The sequence below is a fragment of the Notolabrus celidotus genome, chromosome 11 (genome assembly GCF_009762535.1).
Source record: "Notolabrus celidotus isolate fNotCel1 chromosome 11, fNotCel1.pri, whole genome shotgun sequence".
NCBI lineage: Eukaryota > Metazoa > Chordata > Actinopteri > Labriformes > Labridae > Notolabrus > Notolabrus celidotus.
Genome location: NC_048282.1, coordinates 15011880 through 15031889, shown reverse-complemented (window position 1 = coordinate 15031889; position 20010 = coordinate 15011880). Strand labels below are relative to the sequence as shown.

The 20010-nt window shown below is 39.6% G+C and overlaps 1 protein-coding gene across 3 annotated transcripts in view; it reads left to right on the top strand.

The window, feature by feature from the left end:
• Positions 1-19920, top strand: part of LOC117822084 (forkhead box protein J3-like) — a 65753-nt gene extending 45833 nt beyond the window's left edge. For 2 of the 3 annotated variants that reach the window (XM_034696713.1, XM_034696712.1), the window contains 7 exons: positions 686-844; positions 6576-6789; positions 9409-9666; positions 12017-12118; positions 14524-14796; positions 15317-15448; positions 17888-19920. In XM_034696713.1, the coding sequence (XP_034552604.1) occupies positions 686-844; positions 6576-6789; positions 9409-9666; positions 12017-12118; positions 14524-14796; positions 15317-15448; positions 17888-18015 (1266 nt within the window). In that variant the 3' untranslated portion in view covers positions 18016-19920. The remainder of the gene's footprint in view (positions 1-685; positions 845-6575; positions 6790-9408; positions 9667-12016; positions 12119-14523; positions 14797-15316; positions 15449-17887) is intronic. The other variant, XM_034696714.1, reaches the window with a different exon arrangement.
• The last annotated feature ends 90 nt before the right edge of the window (positions 19921-20010 follow it).

Here is a 20010-nt window from a genome sequence, read left to right as displayed (position 1 = left end):
TTCCAAAAATACTCTTTTTTTTCCTGCTACAAGACGTTCTACATGGCAGAGCACTGCTCAAGAGAGCCTTTACTGTTGTCTCAGCCGAAGGCTATAATTTCACATTTGTCTATACAATTAAATGTAGCCTGGAGGCAGCGCTGGCGCTGTGCTTCACATGTACTGACAGTCAAACAAAACAAGAGAAGCACGATTCAACATAATCCTGAGGCATTTCTTTTTAACAGCTTTGTGTTTGTCACCGCAAGACAACATACAGTACACTTCCTCTGCACCAGTGAGGTTGGCACCATGCCAGCAGACAATTAAATCACTTTTCAGGTTACACAGGAGGTCTCCAGGTCATGACTTGTAACCAAAATGAGCATGTTAAAAGAGGAAAAATCTTTTTTTAAGGTCCTGTCCAACATCAGTTTGCTGCATAGACCAAATTGCACGAACCAGCACTCTAATTTCCATATTTCCTCATGAGTTGTCTAATAAGTTAAGGGTGCATGGGTGACTTTTTTGGGTTAGGGTTCTTCTTTTCAGCCCAATAATGGCCAATGAGGAGCAATGACATAATGAGTCACTACCTTTGAAGGAGGATATCCTTTTACCTCAAAACTTTACCTCTGCATAACTTCCTTTATCGCCAAATGAACATGGCTTCATTGTGTGTTTATTTGTGTATGTCTTTTTGTAGGTAGCACTCTACAGCCCAGAGGCAGAAGGCAGTGAGAGTCCTGGGAGTCTGGGCGGCAGCCTGAGCAACAGTCTGTCAGAGCAGAGTTTGGCATCCGTCAACCTTAACAACCTGAGCACGGCCGTCAGCAGTGGCGGCAACGTCCACAGCTACACACCAGTAAGACTTTTTCTTTATTTGAGTGTCAGTCTAATGATTGCTGCAGGAGAGTCTCTCTTTTCTACTGTCTGCCTGCTCAAGGACAACAGCCCACCTGAAGCTGCAGCAAACTTCGTTTTATTTGAGGACAGCTTCCTCCCACTTTTCTTCTGTCTTAGCTGAAATGGCAAATCTTAAACTACCTGCATGCTAAGTAGAAGTGATTTCTATGATATGTTTTGCGCTCACTTCTCCCTGACATAATGATGATTCAGTCACCGGTCCACACACTCTCAGTGGGTACAGAAGGTGTGTGCTGCACCCTTAGCAGACTGAGGAGGTGGTAACCAGCTAACAGCATGTATGCTGCATCTACAGTGCACTGTCAAAACACTCATTTGCTGCTCTATTTGTTAGACTTTGCAAAATAATGCGTTTCCAGTGGCATTTTACAGGCCAATACGACTAGATGACATACAGTATGACTTATTCTGTACAACAACACTTAAATTAAGCCGATCAACAAATAGCCACTGACATTTTTTGCTGCAAGTGAAACACAGATTTATTGCTTTAGTGCTCACTTACTAGAATTTGCTATATAACCAGATGTATTGCTGTTGTTTTACTTCGACATGCGTGATCAAACAAACAGTCAAAAGGAGATTTTCATTTTGTTTCCCTTTCCAAGAACTTATTTGGGATTCTCAAATAAATCAAATTGCACCCATCCATGAAGACTTTTGAATTAATAATTTATTCTTTTAGAGGTTTGGAAATGCATTTGAAAGTGCAGAATGATTGAAAACTCTGTTTCATGCTTTTAAATGTTGCATTCATGAGCACTGATTATTTAGCTTGCAAATTGAATGTAGCTTCGCTGCCGACTATCAATACTGTCAGCAGCACCTCACACCCCTCAGGGTCAACCGGCACGAATACATTCTAAACCTGTGGGAAATGCTGGTTTGTGTTGATAGAAGTGGCTCTATCGGTCAAACATAAAGCAGCAGGAAACAGCAGAGTCATCCCTTTGTGTTGACTCATCACCATTACCAAGCATGATGCATATAAATGATGCCTGGTCATTTCAGTGCTAACAACTTTGGGGAATAAGGTCAAAATTGAATGAAATCAAATGTAGATTAATTCTGTTAACCAGCACTTTAACACTGAAATTGTGCTCCCACTGTTCCCCTCCCATACACACATGATGATTATTTTAATCAACATTGTCCCATGTCATCCACTGTTATGGTGCCTGCTGTCTTGGCCAATGTAAAGCCCACTCCATACTTGGCAGACCACAGAATCACTGACATATTTGGCTGGAGTTTACACAGTTTTAATGACTCCTCATCCTCAATGAAAGAGGGTACTCTGGCTATTTGAATTGACTGGTTTAAATCAGTGTGCGTGTTATGATGCTAATAAGTAGCCTTTTTAATTATGGAGGGATTAAACTAGCTAACCTCTCTGTCAGAGACTAAACTGTCCCATGCTGAGGGATTTGTATTTGATAAAAAAAAAAAAGGTACTTCATAAAGACAACAAAAGTGGATCACTTGCTGATCAGATGCAGAAAACATGGCTGGAGTCATTAGTAGAAGAGAGGCTTTAGGCAGAAACTACAGTGAGCTGTCCTTTAAATGGGAACCATGAAGTTTCACAGGTGAAAATGCAAACAAGCTATCCTGATAATGGCAGCAGGACAACTGAAGAAAAAGACATAGGTCTTTTACAACAAGCATTCACATTTCTGAAATGTTGTCTAAGAAGATTTGAATAACAGTATGACTGCATTTTATGCACATTATGAATTAATAACTGTGTAAAAAAACAAAACATGCAAGTAAAAGCTTGCGATTGCATGTATAAATATACAGTTTGGTTAATATATTATTTTATTACGACAATAATACTTTTAAGATATGGCAACCTTGAAAAATGTCTCCCAACTGTCCAAATTTGAAAGAAGTCTGACGCTCTGATTTTGGAGTTTACGTATAATAAGTATTAATCCTATTGAACTTCCCCAGAGGATGAATCCTATTGATTTTGGTGCCCCCTCAGCCTCCTTATAGTTCCTCCATCAGGCCAATCTCAATAAAAAATGTATTCAATAAGATAAAAAGTTCAGGGGAAGCTAGTTTGGCTCAGTGGTCAGAGTGTGCACCCCATGCATGCATAAGCTATACTCTTGGGGAAGTGGTTTTGTTCCCCCACTCTGTACTGCCCACATTTACAGTCTGTCTTAAACTGACCTATCTAATAAAGGTGAAAAGCCCCAGAAGTGAATCAAATTCAGAGGGCAGCAGCTATCACATTTACCTTGAAGGTTAGCATTAAGGATCGTTATCAACAGAGGGTGAACCTGTCCACCATTATTACTCATTGAGCTCTCTTCTTATTTCAAAGACAGTCATATATGATTTTCTAAGTACGTTTTGGCTCCTAGGGCTGCACGGTGGTACAGAGTTTAGGACTGTTGCCTCAAAAGGTCCTATGTTTGAGTCCCAGTTAGTGCTTTTTTGTATGGAGTTTGGTTCCCCCTCCCACAGTCCAAAGACATGCTCATTAGGTTAATCAGTTACTCTAAATTGCCCAAAGGTGTGAGTATGTGTGGTTGCCTGTCTCTCTCCTTCAAACCACATATCAGAACCGTCACCAAAACATCCTTCTTCCACCTCCGTAACATTGCACGCCGAACCTCTGACACACGCCTTCATAACCTCCCTACTCAACTACTGCAACAGCATCCTTTACGGCCTCCCCTCCACTGACCTAAAGAAACTCCAATACGTCCAGAACTCAGCTGCCCGGTTACTCACCCACTCCCGCTCCAGAGCCCACATCACACCCATCCTTCAGCACCTCCACTGGCTCCCACAGAATCCACTTCAAGATCCTGCTCATCACCTACAAAGCCCTCAATAACCTCGCCCCTTCATACCTGACCGACCTCCTTAAACACCACTCCCCATATCGCTGTCTCAGATCATCAGATGCCAATCACCTGTCCCCTATCACCAAGACCAAGCACCGCACCTTGGGGGACAGAGCCTTTGCCATCACTGCCCCAACTCTCTGGAACTCTCTTGAATCAAGAAAAGCGCTATACAAAACCTATCAATTATTATTATTATTATTATTATTTATGTTAGCTCTGTGATAGAACTGTCCAGGGTGAGCCCTACTTCCCCCTGCGACCCTGAAACGCATACAGATAATGGATGGATTAATTCACCTAGGAGATAAGACAGTCCATTTTTTAAATTCTGTATATCTTGTTACTCCACGCTGCTGCAACACCTTGATTTCAGCAGACTGGTTGAAAAAGAAGTTAAATTGAAATGTTTTCAAATATTGCTTCCATTTGTCTCTTTAAACCAAGTGTAGTGCAATTTTAAAGGCAAGTTATTGTCGAAAAAAAATAGGTTAAATATCACCTGAATGCTGCAGAATCCCAACCCTTCATTATTTTTCCCTTGTAACAGCTGCTCACCTTTTCACCATCAATCACTTCTCCCCATTCACCTCCCACCTGCATTAGCAAAGGTCAGTGCAATCTCATCTCGTTAACCTCTCATTTCTAGAGGCCATCTTTTGTTTTCCTCCTCTCTGCACCCCCCTCCCTCCCCTCCACCAGCCCCTCACCCACTTTCTCCTCCATCACTTCAGACCTCATCTGTGGTCTAGTCCAGCGGGATCAGGGTTAGTTCTGCCTCATTACCTGGCGCAGGTGATACCTTCCTAACTGACGGTGATTACAGGTGGCATCGCTGGCAGGGATCTCAAAGACACCAAGAAAAGTTGACGGAGAGGCAGCCATTATTGGGTGGAGGTGGATGTGTGGGGGGATGTGTCATGCGAAGTTAGCTTACATGTGCGGAGGCACACTGATCACAGCATATTGCTTGTGTTTGCTGGGTGGATGGTGAGGAGGATGACAGCTGGGATGAGACGATAGAAGGTGGAGGGAGACAGGCTGCATTCACAATACAAGAAAGAGATTTGACACACTGTACTTTGCTTGATGTGTTTTTATGAAAAGAAACAAGTTCTAGTGAAAATTTACTTTTTATTGCATGAAATTGGATTTGGCTTGATCATCATTGTGAACAACTGAATTAAACAATGACTTCTAGATAGAATTATTGTGAAAATTGATTTGAAAGGAAAAACTGGGAAATAAATTACATTTCTTGTAACTAAATGGGATTATCATCAAATTTTTCCCTTTTTATTTTACAGAAGCAGTTCTTCCACTTAGAATGCATTTTAGATTTAGCGACTAGACACAGTTTTCAAAGTACGTTAAATGACAGGTAGCTGCCACTCTGGTCCTTTCATTTATGCAAATGCTGACTCACAAAGCTGCTGTCTGCACCTGCAAGAACTTATGAAAGGAGAACCACACAAAAGACAGTGGGCTGATTTAGTGTCCCTGCAAAGTCTGATAAAGTGTCAAACTCTAGTTACATATATAGGTGTGATGTGAGTTCTTCTCAGGAGGGATAAAAATGCTGCTCCATCTCTTACTAGGAAACAAATTAAACTTATTAAGCCATTGACTGAAAGAGCTCCAAGAAATCTATTATTGCTGCGCCACTGAATTTGTGTTTGTCATGTATTTTGAATATACACTTACCGTTTATTCGATTAAATGTTGCACATGTCTGGCTAGGTTTTTTTGCAGCTAATGAAAGGTGTGTGTTAAAATTACAAAAATTTGGTAATCATAATGATCATGGTGCTACAGCCTGTATAACTGTTGCAATAAAAACTGAAAATCTTGACATGATTGCAATAAAAAACATTTATTCATCTGGAATTTGCATTTGCAGGGGCTACACTATGGTATATTTTATTTTGTTAACTTAGCTCGTTTTGTGAAAAAAACACAACACCAGATAAGTGAATGAAATTGTGTTTTTATGTACACACAAGACCTGCAGAATAAGAGGAAAACATTTAAAGTGTGATTGCATTGTTAAATATTGAGGTTACATGAATTGGGAATTATGAACTAATATCTTAGTTCATATTTCCTCTTGAAAAAAAAAAGAAATCCCCAAAGTTTTTTTTTCATAACTAGAATTGCAATCGATCTGAGATTAGTCAGTAGCTAGCTTTGCTTCATCTGACCACATCACAACAGTGTTCAAGCAGGCCTCCATCCAACTCAGCACTCTGAGGAACTTTATTTATTTATTTATTTATCTATTTATTTATTTATGTGATATAGTATATTAATTTGGTTTTCATGTTTTTTTATTTATTGTACTATATGATGGTTGTGTGTAATAATGATTGGCTAAATATGTATTGAGAATGTTCATATTCTGAATACCCATGAAACTTGGATGTACTACTGTATTGTGAACATCTGTGTTGTGCAGCTGTGTGTCTATGTTGTGATGATTTAGGATGGTTTAACATTTTATCTAGGTATATGAGCCACAACCAGCATTTTGCTTGGTAACAGTTTCTTCTCCGTTCCTCAGTGTAGAGGATCACAGCCCGGTTCACTAATGGGTCCCAATGAAATGAATGGAGCCTGTTTTTTGATGCAGTGCTGATGTTGCCATGCGGTTGAATCCAGCCTTTGATGTATTTTCCTGAAACCAATTCCTTAATTGATTTCCCCTTTTTCTGCACCTCCCTCTCTCTCTCTCTCTCTCTCTCTCTCTCTCTCTCTCTCTCTCTCTCTCTCTCTCTCTCTCTCTCTCTCTCTCTCTCTATCTTGAAGGTGAGTAGCCACTCGGAGCCTTCGTCCCAGTCCCTGAGTCTTCAGCAGGCCACCCAGCCGCCGCTGCCTCCCCCTCCTCCCCCACAGCCTCAGTACGGTTTGGCCGTCCCAGAGTCTCGGGACAAGCAGCTCTGCTTTTCAGACTTCGAGGACCTCAGTTCTTCTTTCCGCAGTCTCTACAAATGTGTCTTTGAGCAGTCATTCTCACAGCAAGGTGGGTGTAGACCTTCATGTTGTGCGATGCTCAGTGTGTATCTGTACATGTGTGCCTATTCAACGAATTAATTGACACACAAAAAAACCTTGTAAACTTCTATGTCAGGCTTCATGCAAGTAATTAACTGTCAGGCTTAAGCTTCTAATGAAACAGAAAGAAATTAACGCTGCTTTCATAGCAGTAAAAGCATTCCAGTATTAACCTCCACCACACACTACTCCTACTCTATTGTGTTTTAATAAACAAACAATCTGTTGTTCCGCATATCTGCATTTAACGGCTCGCTCAGTCAAATGAGTAAAGGCAATTAAGAGGAAGAATTCAACAGACGGAAAAAAAACGCACAAACACATCTGCAGTCGAGCAGAGCAAAAGGGTTCTACAGCTTTGATAGCAGCTAATTAGATTGGTTCTAAAGTTTGTGTAGCATCTTGCTAATTGCTTCCTGAAGCTTTCAGGTCACCAGGCCTCCTCCCTCTTGGACCCCCCACTATCCTACCACCCTTCTATCACCTTCCCTCTCCCTTTTTCCTCTATGCACACACATCCATGTATGCTCTGTAGCTGAGGAGATTGATGCGCTCTGTTGAGCTTTGCAACTGCTGCCTGGATTCATCCTCTGTTCAGGTCCTCTTCATTTTATGGTCAGGGCTGCACAAGCAGGAAAAGAAGAGACAATGACAAGTAGTTGGAAGGAAAAAAAGTCATGACACAGAGACCCAGACAGAAATTGAAGAAGAGAATGGAAAATGGATTTAGCAAATTCTTTAAAGGGGCCCGTAAGTGTACGGCTAAGTAGGAAACCGTGTCGGCAGTCATTGTATTTCAGAATTTGAGTCACAGTGAGTCACTCAGAGAGCAGAGCTCATAGTCTCCTTTGAAAAACAACAGTGAGTCCAAGAATACATGCCAACTGCAACTGACTCAGGTGGTGTTGCAACCATTTTCAACAGATCTTTTCTCTTCGAATTAAAGGTCAAAGACGAGGGACAAAAAGAACATAAGATGAATATATCAGGGCCATAGTTTAGCAGTTGGAGCAATGTGCAAAGTAAGGTGTAAAACAAGAACTCATTCTGAAATTCATAGCCAAAATCTGTTTTTCCTTAATCATATCAGATGGCTGAGTTTGGATTTTTTTTAAAATAGGTTGAATGAGGTACTTTTCAACAGACAGTGTATTACAGTAAGTAGCAGTGATTTCCCCTTTGTGGATAAGTCAGCAGACACAGAGACACAGAGACACAGAGCCTAAGCTACGTACTGTATATACAGAACAACTGTTGACAGGGTTAAAGTCAAACACACTTCGCATACTTAACTTAGTTCCTGTGTTGGGGCTGCAATTATAAACACGTACATAATACAGCTCTGCTTCAAAAAATCTTAATGATCATTTTAAACTGTAATAATATTTAAAAGAAGTCCTGAACAACTTAATTTGACACACTAAACCACATACAGTGAATGTGGGAGGAAATACACAACCAAGACAGTGAAACTTCTGGTAAATCATAAATAAATAAATTAAGAATAAATAAATAATGACTTTGAAGCTGTGACAGAAGATGCTCCAACAGACATATGGCAGTAACAATAAAATTTTTGGATTAACACATTCTTATAGAATATTGATTTTCTCTTTAATGAGTTGATTACAAAAATAACTCTCTTTTCTCACTCTACCAACCCTTGAAGACATCTTCACAACACTGGTTAACTCAGTGTAAGGAACTTTAAGTTTGTATACATTTGAGTGGCCCATGTGGATCCCTAAACTTACAATACATAAAAAAGGTACAGAACTATGGCTCAAAATAGTAAAAGAGCACAACCATGGTCCAATTCTGTAGCTGAAGAAAAAAAACAACCATCAGCATCGTCCGGAAATTTAACAAGGCAGCTGCCTTCTTTACAGTTTCTGCAGCTGTCTGTATCCATGATGGAAAGAGAAGGAGATAAAACACACTCCCGGGGTAAACCTGTGCATTCAAAAAAAACAAACCAAAAACAGCCAGTGACCAGAATCCTCTTTCTGGCTTTTGGTGAGAAAAACAACACACCTTGATAAGGGAGAGCAGGTGTTTGTGTGAGTTTGAGAGAAAAACATTTGTATAACTAGAGGTGGAAGAAGCAAAATCATGACACTGGTTCTTATTTTTTAAATCAGTGCCACATCAGAAGATTTCCACATTACTGTGATCTGACACTTAAACTAGATGGATCATATTGAACATGTTGTGGAACTTGGAACTTGTCTTTACCTTCAGACTTTTTATAGTTTTTTAACAGTTTTCTGATAAACAGCACAGACTTAATTTGCTTGCCTATTCAAATATTGTTTTATAATAACTCTAATCCAATAACTCTATAAGAGGTCACTTAATTTGTTTTGCATCTCCTTTGAAAAAGTGTTTTTATTCTATATCGTTCTGATTTCATGTACAGCAATTCATGTTTTTTTTAATTTGTATAACCTGACTTTTCAAATAAATATCTACCTTGCAATAAGGAGTTGATGTTTTCACATTTCTGTTTTATTACAAGGTTCATTTTGGAGGATTTTGTTTTTTTGTCTTTGGATGTGATATTTATGTTTCTTTCCTCTCCCTGCAGGTTTGATGGGTATGCCTGGTGAGTCCAACCAGCAGGCCCGGACTGCCTGCTCCTATCAGCACTCTCCAGCTGCGGTAAGCAGCGGCAGCCACCATCACCAACACGACCACGGTCAGGTGTCACACCACCCCCACCATCCTCAGCAGCACCTCTCCCCCCACTCCAACCACAGCCAACACCAACAGCACCCTGCTCATTCTCAGCAGCACCCATCTCTCACCCACCAGAGCCATACTGGACAGACCTGCCCCAATACAGGTGAGTTACATTTTTCGAGGTCAGTTAGTATTTTTCCTTCCTGAAGAGTAAACATGTAGGGTTTTAAAAACTCTGGTAAAGGCTACACTTACTGAAAGCATACTGTATCGAGCACTGTATCGACAGCACAGAGAGAGCCAACAAAGCATAGACTATCAGATACAATCAGTTTGATAGATGTGTAAATAATAGACCAAACATTTAGAAAAAACTTTTCATCACCTCAAACTGGCGACAGGGAAACAACAAAATAAAAAACACTGCAATGATGCTACAAAATTTCCCAATAACTCTGTGCACCACATGAGGGGTGGCTTCCTCCCCTGGGTCTGGTGCTCCCCCCAAATGTATGCACCTCAATCTGGCTTGACTCTGCAATTTTTAAGTCCCCTCCTGAGGGTCTGGGGGCTGCCCTTGCTGAGCCCGGCCAGATAAGTCCCACCCTACTGGCATCCACAGCCCCTCCCTCCACCTTACCCTCATATCATTGGCAGTGGGGCATCTGATAAACAACTGTGTGAAAAGCCTACAACAGTCAATTCAATTCAATTCAATTTGATTTGCTTTATTGGCATGAACAAAGACATGTTGTTGCCAAAGCACATAAGATTTATACACATACATTACATATATATTTATTACATATTATATTCATTACATATCACTTATATATTACATATTTTATACGCATTAAAACAATGGTGTCACCCATACAGCATATCTCAATGCGATGCGGTATGCTCATAAAACCTTCGCCAAAATTCTAATATTATTACTATCTCATACTCCTTAATTACAGGGCATCTATTTGAAATACTGTACTTTAATGTTCTTAACTTGAAAACATGAGATTAGAGATTAGCCACAAAGATAATACCCATTAGCTTTGGTCCCTATTTGTATTCTTATTCAAAAAAGCACCCAAGCAGGAAAAACAAGTCAGTCTTCTTGTTACTACAAGTTGATGGTGTCTGATGGGTCCCTGAAATGTGTAAAAATCTTAAAAGTGTCTGCAAGTTATTGTCAATGTAGCTATTTTAAATGTCAAACAGCCTCCGTGTTTTGTTAACCTGTTAAAAAAAACTGCTTAAATAGTTACCCCAATAAAAAGCTAGACTTCAGACTGCAACTTGTTTCATCTGGTGTGGCTATAAGTCTGTTAGTGGAGGTTAAAATCCCCATACGGTGGGTTCATGCCTCTAAGTCTTAAAAACAAGATTTGACCTTGGGTTATTTCTTCTGCAAGAGTGTGAAAGCAGCATTCAGAATCAGACAGTGACTGGGTTTAAACTCAAATATGTATAAACAGGGTTTTCTCAAAGTTTTGTTACCTTGCCATTGACATTGGGAGGTTCCTTAAATGAGCCTCTGTGTTTCTAAACTCAGTCCGCCTTTGGAGTCTCATTTTTTTTTATCAAACAGAATATGAAAAGGTGCAGGACTCTTACCCAAGTAGCCAGGATGCCCATAATATTGCTCTACTCTGCTGCATACCTTTTCACTAGCTGTTGTGAAAGTGTGTGGGATAGCTTCCTGTTTCATATATATTGATGCAGTAGAGCGCCAAACAAGGATTCCACTTCTCCTGGCTCCCAAAGCCACAGTGGTGTAAATGTAATTTACCTTAATACAGCAGAACAGGCTCGTCTCTGCACAGACGCATTGCATTTATATTATATCTTTCCTCTGTTTGCTCCCAGAGTATTTGATATTATGAGGCAGAGCTGATACAGACAGGAATCTCCTAAGCTTCACTGAGGCTTTTCCTGCTCATATTCCCACTCTTTGTTATTTTCCCCTTTTTCCTTTGTGTATCTGCAACACAGCTCTCAGGCCAAAAGAGGGACTATTCAGACATTATTTATCTAGGTTAGTATTCCCCTCAACCAAGCAAAGAATGAATGAAAGCAATCCCTCTGTCTTTGATCCCAGGCCTCACAAGGTATTGTTGTTCAGTTTGTGGTGGTGAAGGCACTGAAAAAGCATCTCCTGTTTTTTTTTTCTTTCTTTCAAAAGCAGAGCTGTGGCTGCAGTGTTGCTGTGTCACACCATCTTGTGGTGACTGGGGAGATATATTTCCCCTTTGAATCTGAATCAGCTCACCTGTTTCAAATAATTTGACACTAAAACTAATCACACTCATAAATTTGTTGATTTAATTTTTTTTCTTTAAAACTGTTACTTATTGGGAAAAATATCTTTAACAACCTTGAATTATATTTAAAGTAATTCATCAGGGAATGATGTACAATATCCTTGAGTTTTTGTATATTAAAACCTATCCTATATTAAAAATGAAAATAATCAGCGGTAATTTGAAATGTGTTTATGTGTGTTCTCTTTCTCCCAGGCATGTCATCAGACTGGTACCCAAACCTGGACTGGCTGAAGGAGAGCTGCCGCATTGCTACCAGCTACAACTGGGCTGACGTAGACCTCTCCCCATTTCAAGGTAACACACATACTGCACACACACACAAACACACACACACACACACACACACACACACACACCTGCAGCTCATGGTACCATCAGTCTGAACAGCATCTGACTACACATTGATAAAGCTGTCTACGGCAGCCTGATTGGACACATCTAGAATTGCTCAAATGCTCATGATGCAGATCAGTTACTCTGATTAAACCATCATGATCCCTCTCTGCTCTTTCATATAAACCCGCCCGTGAGGCACAATATTATAATACGCTGTGTGGTAATAGGAATGGTCTAATAAAAGTCATTATCCTGCATCTCAGAGGTTGCCACTCTCTGTTTTTCTCTCTCTCTTTTTTTCTCCCTCTCTCCCCCTCTGTCTCTCACACACACTTTCTCCTTCCCAATTGTATGATGTGAATAATCCAATTAGGCCCTGGCTCGGTAACAGCCTCTTATCACGGTCAGCGCACAAAGCCGGCACATCCACACACGATGGATGACGACGGCTGGTCTTATAACACACGGGTCCACGCTGCCTCTCTCTCTCTGTCTCTCTCTCTCTTGCTCTCTCTCTCTCTCTCTCTGGCTAGCTCTCCTCCAGCAGCGCTTGACCCTCCTCACACTGCCGTAATGCCATCCTCCGCCGTCTCTGGCTCACCTCCAAAGAGCAGGGACCAAGCCTCTCCTCTGCGTCGCTGCCAAACACAAGACATATGAATTTAATTTGGTGAAATATCAGACAGCGGTGTGTTGAATAGAAGCTCAGGTGTATCTGTCGGAGGTGGAGAAAGGAAATTAAGGTGTTTTATGTTTTAGATTCTGCACCATCTTCACCGCAATATCATAGAGGAATATTTATATAGGATCTGGCTTAATGTATAATAATAATTGATGGTATACATTTGATTATTTTGCATTTGTTTTATGCTCATTATGTAGAATGTGCTTATGAAGAGATGCTTTCAGGCTGGAGCTTCGTTAGTCTAATGGACAGAAAGTGTAGGTCCTTTATATTTAGTTTAAAATGGAAACCCATTAGGCCTTATTAATGAGTCATGATGAACAAAAGCTTTGCTTTTAAATACAAAACTTAATCTGTGTACTGCGTCATGTACTCACAACAGGGTTTTTTATCCACAACCATCTTTAATCCTCTCGATACTGACCTTGTGTATCCTGAAAACCCAGAATACCTACTGCTCACAACCATACAGGACTATTTTTCATCAGTTATACCTATAAAAACATTCATGGACAACATAGTTCATGCAGTTCTTCAGATTAAAAATGGTTATTTAGTCTTACAGTTTTTCTCGATTACACACAATGGGCAAAACCCCTCAGTTCTCCTGCAAAATGAAACTTTACTTTCAAAACAATGTTATTTCTTCTGAAAATGGTATTTTGTTTTCAAATGACACACACAAACCACCATATGAACAGACATTTATAAGAACCAGTTGAACACTGATGTGCTCAATGTAAAACACTATGATGAATGGAAATACACTTCTGTTCCATTCATCATAAGGTCTTAGGCCTTTTTTTTGTTAAGTGTTACACTTACTACAGACTGTACATACATAAGTGTGTTGTAAAATATTGTAGAATATTGTTTTGATACTCAAAGCACACAAATACACGGTCACAAATATATTTTATTCCCCCCCCCCCAAAAAAAAAAAACAGTGTACACAGTGTACATCCCAACCAACACAAAGTTGCACATACAGTGGTCAACATAGAAAACCATAGAAGAATTTACTGTATACAGTTACAGTAAAAAAAAAAAAAAAACTACGCTGCATCCTCTCTTCTGTTTCGGTCTGGCCACAGCACCTCATCCACATCACAAGCATTGTTTTCCCTTGCCAAGCAGTGGGGGAAATAAAGCTCTGATTGCTAATTGTAAAACTGTGTGACAGGTGTTTTCCCATGTGATGAGTCAGTGTGCATAGTAGGGCAATTAACTTTAGATTTTGAATGACAGTGTGTTCCTTGTGAAAAAAATAGATTTTCTTCATGAAAATTGTGCCAAATGCAGAGAATTGCGTGTTGTGTTCTGAAAAAAGTGTGTTTTAGGACTGCAATTTGAGTGTCAAGCAGGAATTGTGCTTGAAGTTCAGCAGAATTGGTTCAGGGGGTTGGTGTATGGGTTACATTTTGTGGTCATTGTGTCTCAAGTACCAGTTTTTGTGTGTAAACAATTGAGAAAAAAATCTAATACCTCACATAGTTAGCTTCATTGAATAATGCTAACAGGCAGACTTTTTAGAAAAAACTGAAATTGTTCACTAAGTTTGAAGCTGCTCAAATAAAACATGGTGTGTGGTATTGGACTGTAAGTTTTATTTTGTACCATGAACACCATAAACACTCTCTACCAGTACAACATCTAAACTCCTCTCCTTGTCCGTCAGGTCTGAAGGAGAGCATGCGGCAGGCCGAGCTCAATAACTGGTCGCTGGACGCCGCTCAGATGGCCGACCTGTGCTCCTCTATAAACAGGTTCTTCACGGCCACAGGGGTCATCCCCCCTCAGGGTGCCACCCACCCACAGCCTCAGGTTCAACACCCAACACTTCCTGGAGCACCACAGCACCCGGCTCAGCCGCACGGGGCCATGCACCCGAAGGCCAGCCAGCACAATCAGCACGGGCAACACAACCAACATAATCACCACATCAGTACGGGTCAGTATGTGGAGCAGCTCTTCACTTTATACACACATCATGTACTAACAATAAAGATGTTTTAACAACAGAATAAAGTTTATTAAGCTGCTTCACTTCAGATTTAGTGGAGCAACAAATATACAAAAAAAAGTTATTTAAGATCAAAGGTACTCCTCACCTTTCACCAAAGGCATTCAAGCCTTGCCAAACAACATTTCTGCAGCTAGCCGCTGTATGTGGGCCGTCGAATCACAGTCTTACTCCACGCTGTGCCATTGTTTGCCAACTATAGATTTACAAGGGATTTCTGGATGTTGTCAGCTTCATGGCACATGGAGTAAAGATATGAAGAAGAGAGGATATATCCCCTGTGAGATATCCACTAACCGAGAACACATCCCGTTGTATTTCTCAAGCTTAGCATAAGATAGATGCTAAACCGAGCACATGGAAGAAGCTCAAAATCTCATTCGCATGTGTGAAAGTCGGGATGCTAATCTGACAGTTAGTCATGGGCCTTTTGTCTGATATCCCACAGGAAACATGTACATGGACTCGAGACAGAGTATTTCCTCTCTGATGGGCCCTCCAGGATACCCCCACATGCCTCCCATGAGCAACACGGCCCCCAGCATGACAGGTGACTCTTCTCTTCTCGATCTCTTGACAGGTTAGAAAAAAGAGGCTGAATACATTATGTGTGTGACAAAGCCATGCAAGTGTGTATGTGATTGTGTGTGATTGTAATGATATAGTACTGCAATGACATCATGGCAAACAGATGTCAGCATAATGCTGTATGACAAAATTGACAAAGAAGAGAACTATGTGTTTAAAATCATCAGTAATTTCATCTGGTTTGCCCATGTAATAATATATGCTTGTGTATTCTAATCTCTACATTTACAACCACCCGTGAGTATATTAGATACAGGTGTGACACAGACTGTCAAAGAGAATGAAGGAACTGTTCAATGAAACAGACACCAGAAATTAAAAAACATAACCTCTTCTAGTTTAGAGAGTCACAAAAAAGAACAGATTGAAAAACGTAGGTCAAATTGAATGTGATAGCAGATTACATATCCTAGTTTGCAACCCATTTCAAAATATCAGGATCCAAATTTCCCATCTCACTATTCTACTTGTAATTTTCTCAGGCTCGACACAGCCTCAGAAAACACTAAACTATGTTAATCAGCTGAGTCATACAACGCATGACAAGTAACATTTGGGATACTTCTTAAAACAAAACTGTTGTTTTGGTTTATCAAAACAAAAAAATATCTATTGAAACAAATGATGGTTTGTATATAAATGAACTATGTTGTAGTTGCCAAAGTTTTGTGTGCCTGCTTTATAAATGTGTTTTGTTTCTTTCTGTTGCAAGAGGACAATGTAGCTCACAATCTGTACAAAGTCCTGTTATACCAAGGACAGCTAAGGCTATGCCCCTGATAATGAAGATACTTTAAGCCTACATAATGCAACTAAATATAATTACACCACTTACCAATGGATGTAAGCATAAAGTTGAATTAATACATCTTCATAGTTCAAAACAATTCTGAGCTTCATAAATGTTACATTTCTGATTGTAGTTTTATAGAAAGAAATGTATACATCTTTTTACAACTTCAGAAGAAAATTACAACATTGTAATTAAAACAACAAAGATGGGACACTGATGGCCTAGCAGTCTAAGTGCCCTACATACAGAGGCTACAGTCCTCGTCGCAGGGGTCGCCAGTTCGATTCCCGGCCATCCCGACCATTACCTGCATGTCTTTCCCCGCTCTTTACTTCCCATATTACCTGTCTCTCTTCAGCTGTCATATCAAATAAAGGCAAAAAGGCCAAAAATCTAACTTTAAAAATAAATAAATAACAAAGATGCTGTATTAGATCATATGGGACACCACCATGAGATAATTACTACTTGGTAGGTAAGACATGGTGAACAGTTCAGTAGGAGGTGATATATAGGTGGCCATGGTGGGCCGAAATCCCTCTATTTATCTTAAATCTAAAGTTTTGTAATCTCCAGATAAATTAAACATAATACTAAAAATATCTTCTGTGTTGTTTATTGATTTAGAATACCAACGGAAAACTAAGATACACGACCCAGGGCTCATTCAATAAGTTTACAAGGATATGGCAGCCATTTCTGCACTATATAGGAAGAACCCCTGCCAATTGACTTCCACTTATCTATTTCAAATTTGTGTATAATTTCAGTTTAACCCAAATATTACCCTCTCCATTATTATGATTTATATTCTTTCTCTTCCCCCTCTCAGTATTTCAAGCTACTCAGGTGTATGCAAGTGTGTAAGGCCATTATGTATTGGGTTCAGTATGTTTAAGATTGTGTGTCTTATGTGTTGAAAAATGTAATAAAATATTCAAATATATAGAATACCAATGGAAACTAATGATTTGCCAGTGTCAACAGGCAGAGGTGAAATGTACCACACTCCTTTGATTTGATGTGTGAGACCAGGTGTACCATAGCAACACTTAGTTGACCAATCAGGGTTAAATATTTCACATAGCAGGGTAATAGCAATAGCAATAGTAGTTTTATTTATAAAGCACATTTCATTACACATAAGCTCAATGTGCTTTACATGGGGAATTAAAACATAAAAACATTTTTCCAAATAGAATAAATAAAAACAGAAAAACAATAGACACCCAACATACATCAGACACAGCAATCGAACAAACAGCAATTGTTGCTGCACATGCATCCAGTCACAACAGTCATCAAATCATTCATACGCTTGAGAAAATAAATATGTTTTGAGCCTTTTTTTTAAAGTGGAGGCAGTTGTTATGGGCCCGAGGTTAGATGGACCACAGTAACTAAAGGCCCCTTCACCGGACCTAGATTTCACCCTGGGTACATTTAATACAAGTTGTTCAAACTTTTTGGATTTGTCCATTAAGAAAAAGTTTTGATTAAATTTTTTACTTATTCTTATTCTACAAAATAAAACAAAGCAGCACCTTACTTATTAATATTGATGAATTAGAAGCACAGAAGTATCAGTTCGGTGTGTGTGTCTTGTATATTAAAGCCTGCTTCTCTCCTCATGTTCAGGGCATCTCAGCCAGCTGAGCCAGCTGAGCCAGCAGCAACACAGGATGCCTCTGGGACATTTCCAAGTTAGACGCATGCTCACTGCAGACGACATCCAGGACGATTTTGACTGGGACTCCATCGTCTAAATGGAGCTGCTTTAGGAACGCAAAGACTCCGAAAAGACATGTGATGTCAGGTGAGGTATGGAACTGGCCGACCTGCTCCTTTCACCTGTGTGAAAAAAAAAAACAGAAGACAATCCAACAGAAAACAAACAGAAAAGTCATTTTCTGAACTTGCTGGCCTTTTTTTCTGGCACAAATGGACAGTGAGTCTAAAGACAATCATTTAATATTTAAGACTTGTATGGAATTGGACCAAGCCAAGCTGTAAACACACATCGTCTATAGTAAATGGACCGTTCTTAAACTGTCTGATGTTTTCCCCTGTCCCCACAGCGCTAAGAGGGTTACATGTCACCAAAGTGTCCATGGTTTATTTTCTTATTACTACCATTATAATATTCTGTTTTCCATCATTACTTGAGTACAGGTCTGGGAAGTTTTAGCCCTGTTGCCTGAAATGAACAGCAACCTTCAAACTCCCTGCGTCAAATCACTCATTCTGTCTTTTGCTCACATTCAGCAGGTCTGACCATTTCATCCTTTCCTTTCTTTGTTTACTTTGATACTGGGCATCTGTGTGGCTGTGGGATTTCACAACCACTGTGATAAAGAGGATATATTGGAGAAGGTAACGATGGTGTATCTGTTCTACTTGAATCTGTCATAGTTGAGTTGAGCACCACCTGCTGGTTAAACAAGGCACCGTATAGCCTCTTTTTGCCTGAGAAGTTCTATGCACCTCATACTGTTCTGTCACATCAGACACCTATTTTAATATTTTCTGGTCATTTTTGGGCTTTTATTGTGTGTGTTAAACATTACATAGTGTCATGGTCTCAGGGTGTTACATTTATAAACCATGTCAGACCAACACAAAGCATTTACATCTCTGTATGTGATGTCACTGTGTGTCGTTTGCGTTCATTTCTTCACGGCAAAGCTTCCTAAAACTCTGGTCAAAAGGTTTCAAGTCTTCATCTGTCAGTGGATAAGCTATCTGATATAAAATACTGTGGAATAAGCTTTTTCAGTAGCTCAAACAACAGACGCTAATTAAATGAAAATAAGACTCTGGTTTGACTTTGAAATTGTCAACACTAATGACGAGTTTCTGAAATATTCTACACTTTTTTTGATGTTTTATAATTTTGGGGAAGTGCATTTTGATTATGACTAGACAGCAAAGGTTATGTGATTTGAAGAAGCCTCATGTACGGGATGAAGAGCAGTATTTTGCACATCACCAAACTTGATAGCATTTTAGTGATTCAGAAAAAGAAACAATGTGGTGAACTTTTTATTTCTTTGTTTCGAGAGACTTTTAAAAAATGAGCAAAGACTAACAAAAGTCAAATTCTCAACTTTTTTTGTTTACTGTGATGTTTAATTTTGTCCATGTGTACAAGTGTGTATAGTCCTCTCTGATTTCCTTTAACATACGGCTCCGTACAGCTAAAAAATATCCTGAGGAAAGAGGTCATTTGTTTGTATGAAATGAAAAATGGGACCTCATAGTGCTCTTTGGTTTGGAAGATCTCTGGTTGGAATGGTCGAAACAAGGTCTTGTTATAGAAAAAAAAAGAAAAATACTCTTTACTATTGCCATTAAATGCTGTATTACAGTGACCAGCATATATATCTTGTATGTTTGTGTGTTGTTGTCCTTGTAAATAGCAGTATGTTACTCCTACGTTTGCCCTTGAAAAACAGACTGGTGAAAAGAAAACAGCAAATGGAGAGAAAGTATTTTGTTATTTGTCCTTCAGGAGTCACAGTATGTACATACCTTCACTTTATTGTAAATATGCGATTAAAAAAGATGCCATTGGTGTTTTGTGTGTCAAAATAATCTGTGTATGGCAGTTCAGCGGTTTAAATCTGTTTCAGTGTTTATTAAAATGTTATTGACCATTTTTACTGCACTAACATTGCATCTGCTGTCGTTATTTCATTAGCTGCTGGGGCATTTGCTCGTGCTGTTCTGCTGAGTTTATATCTGCTCCAGTTTAAAAGAAT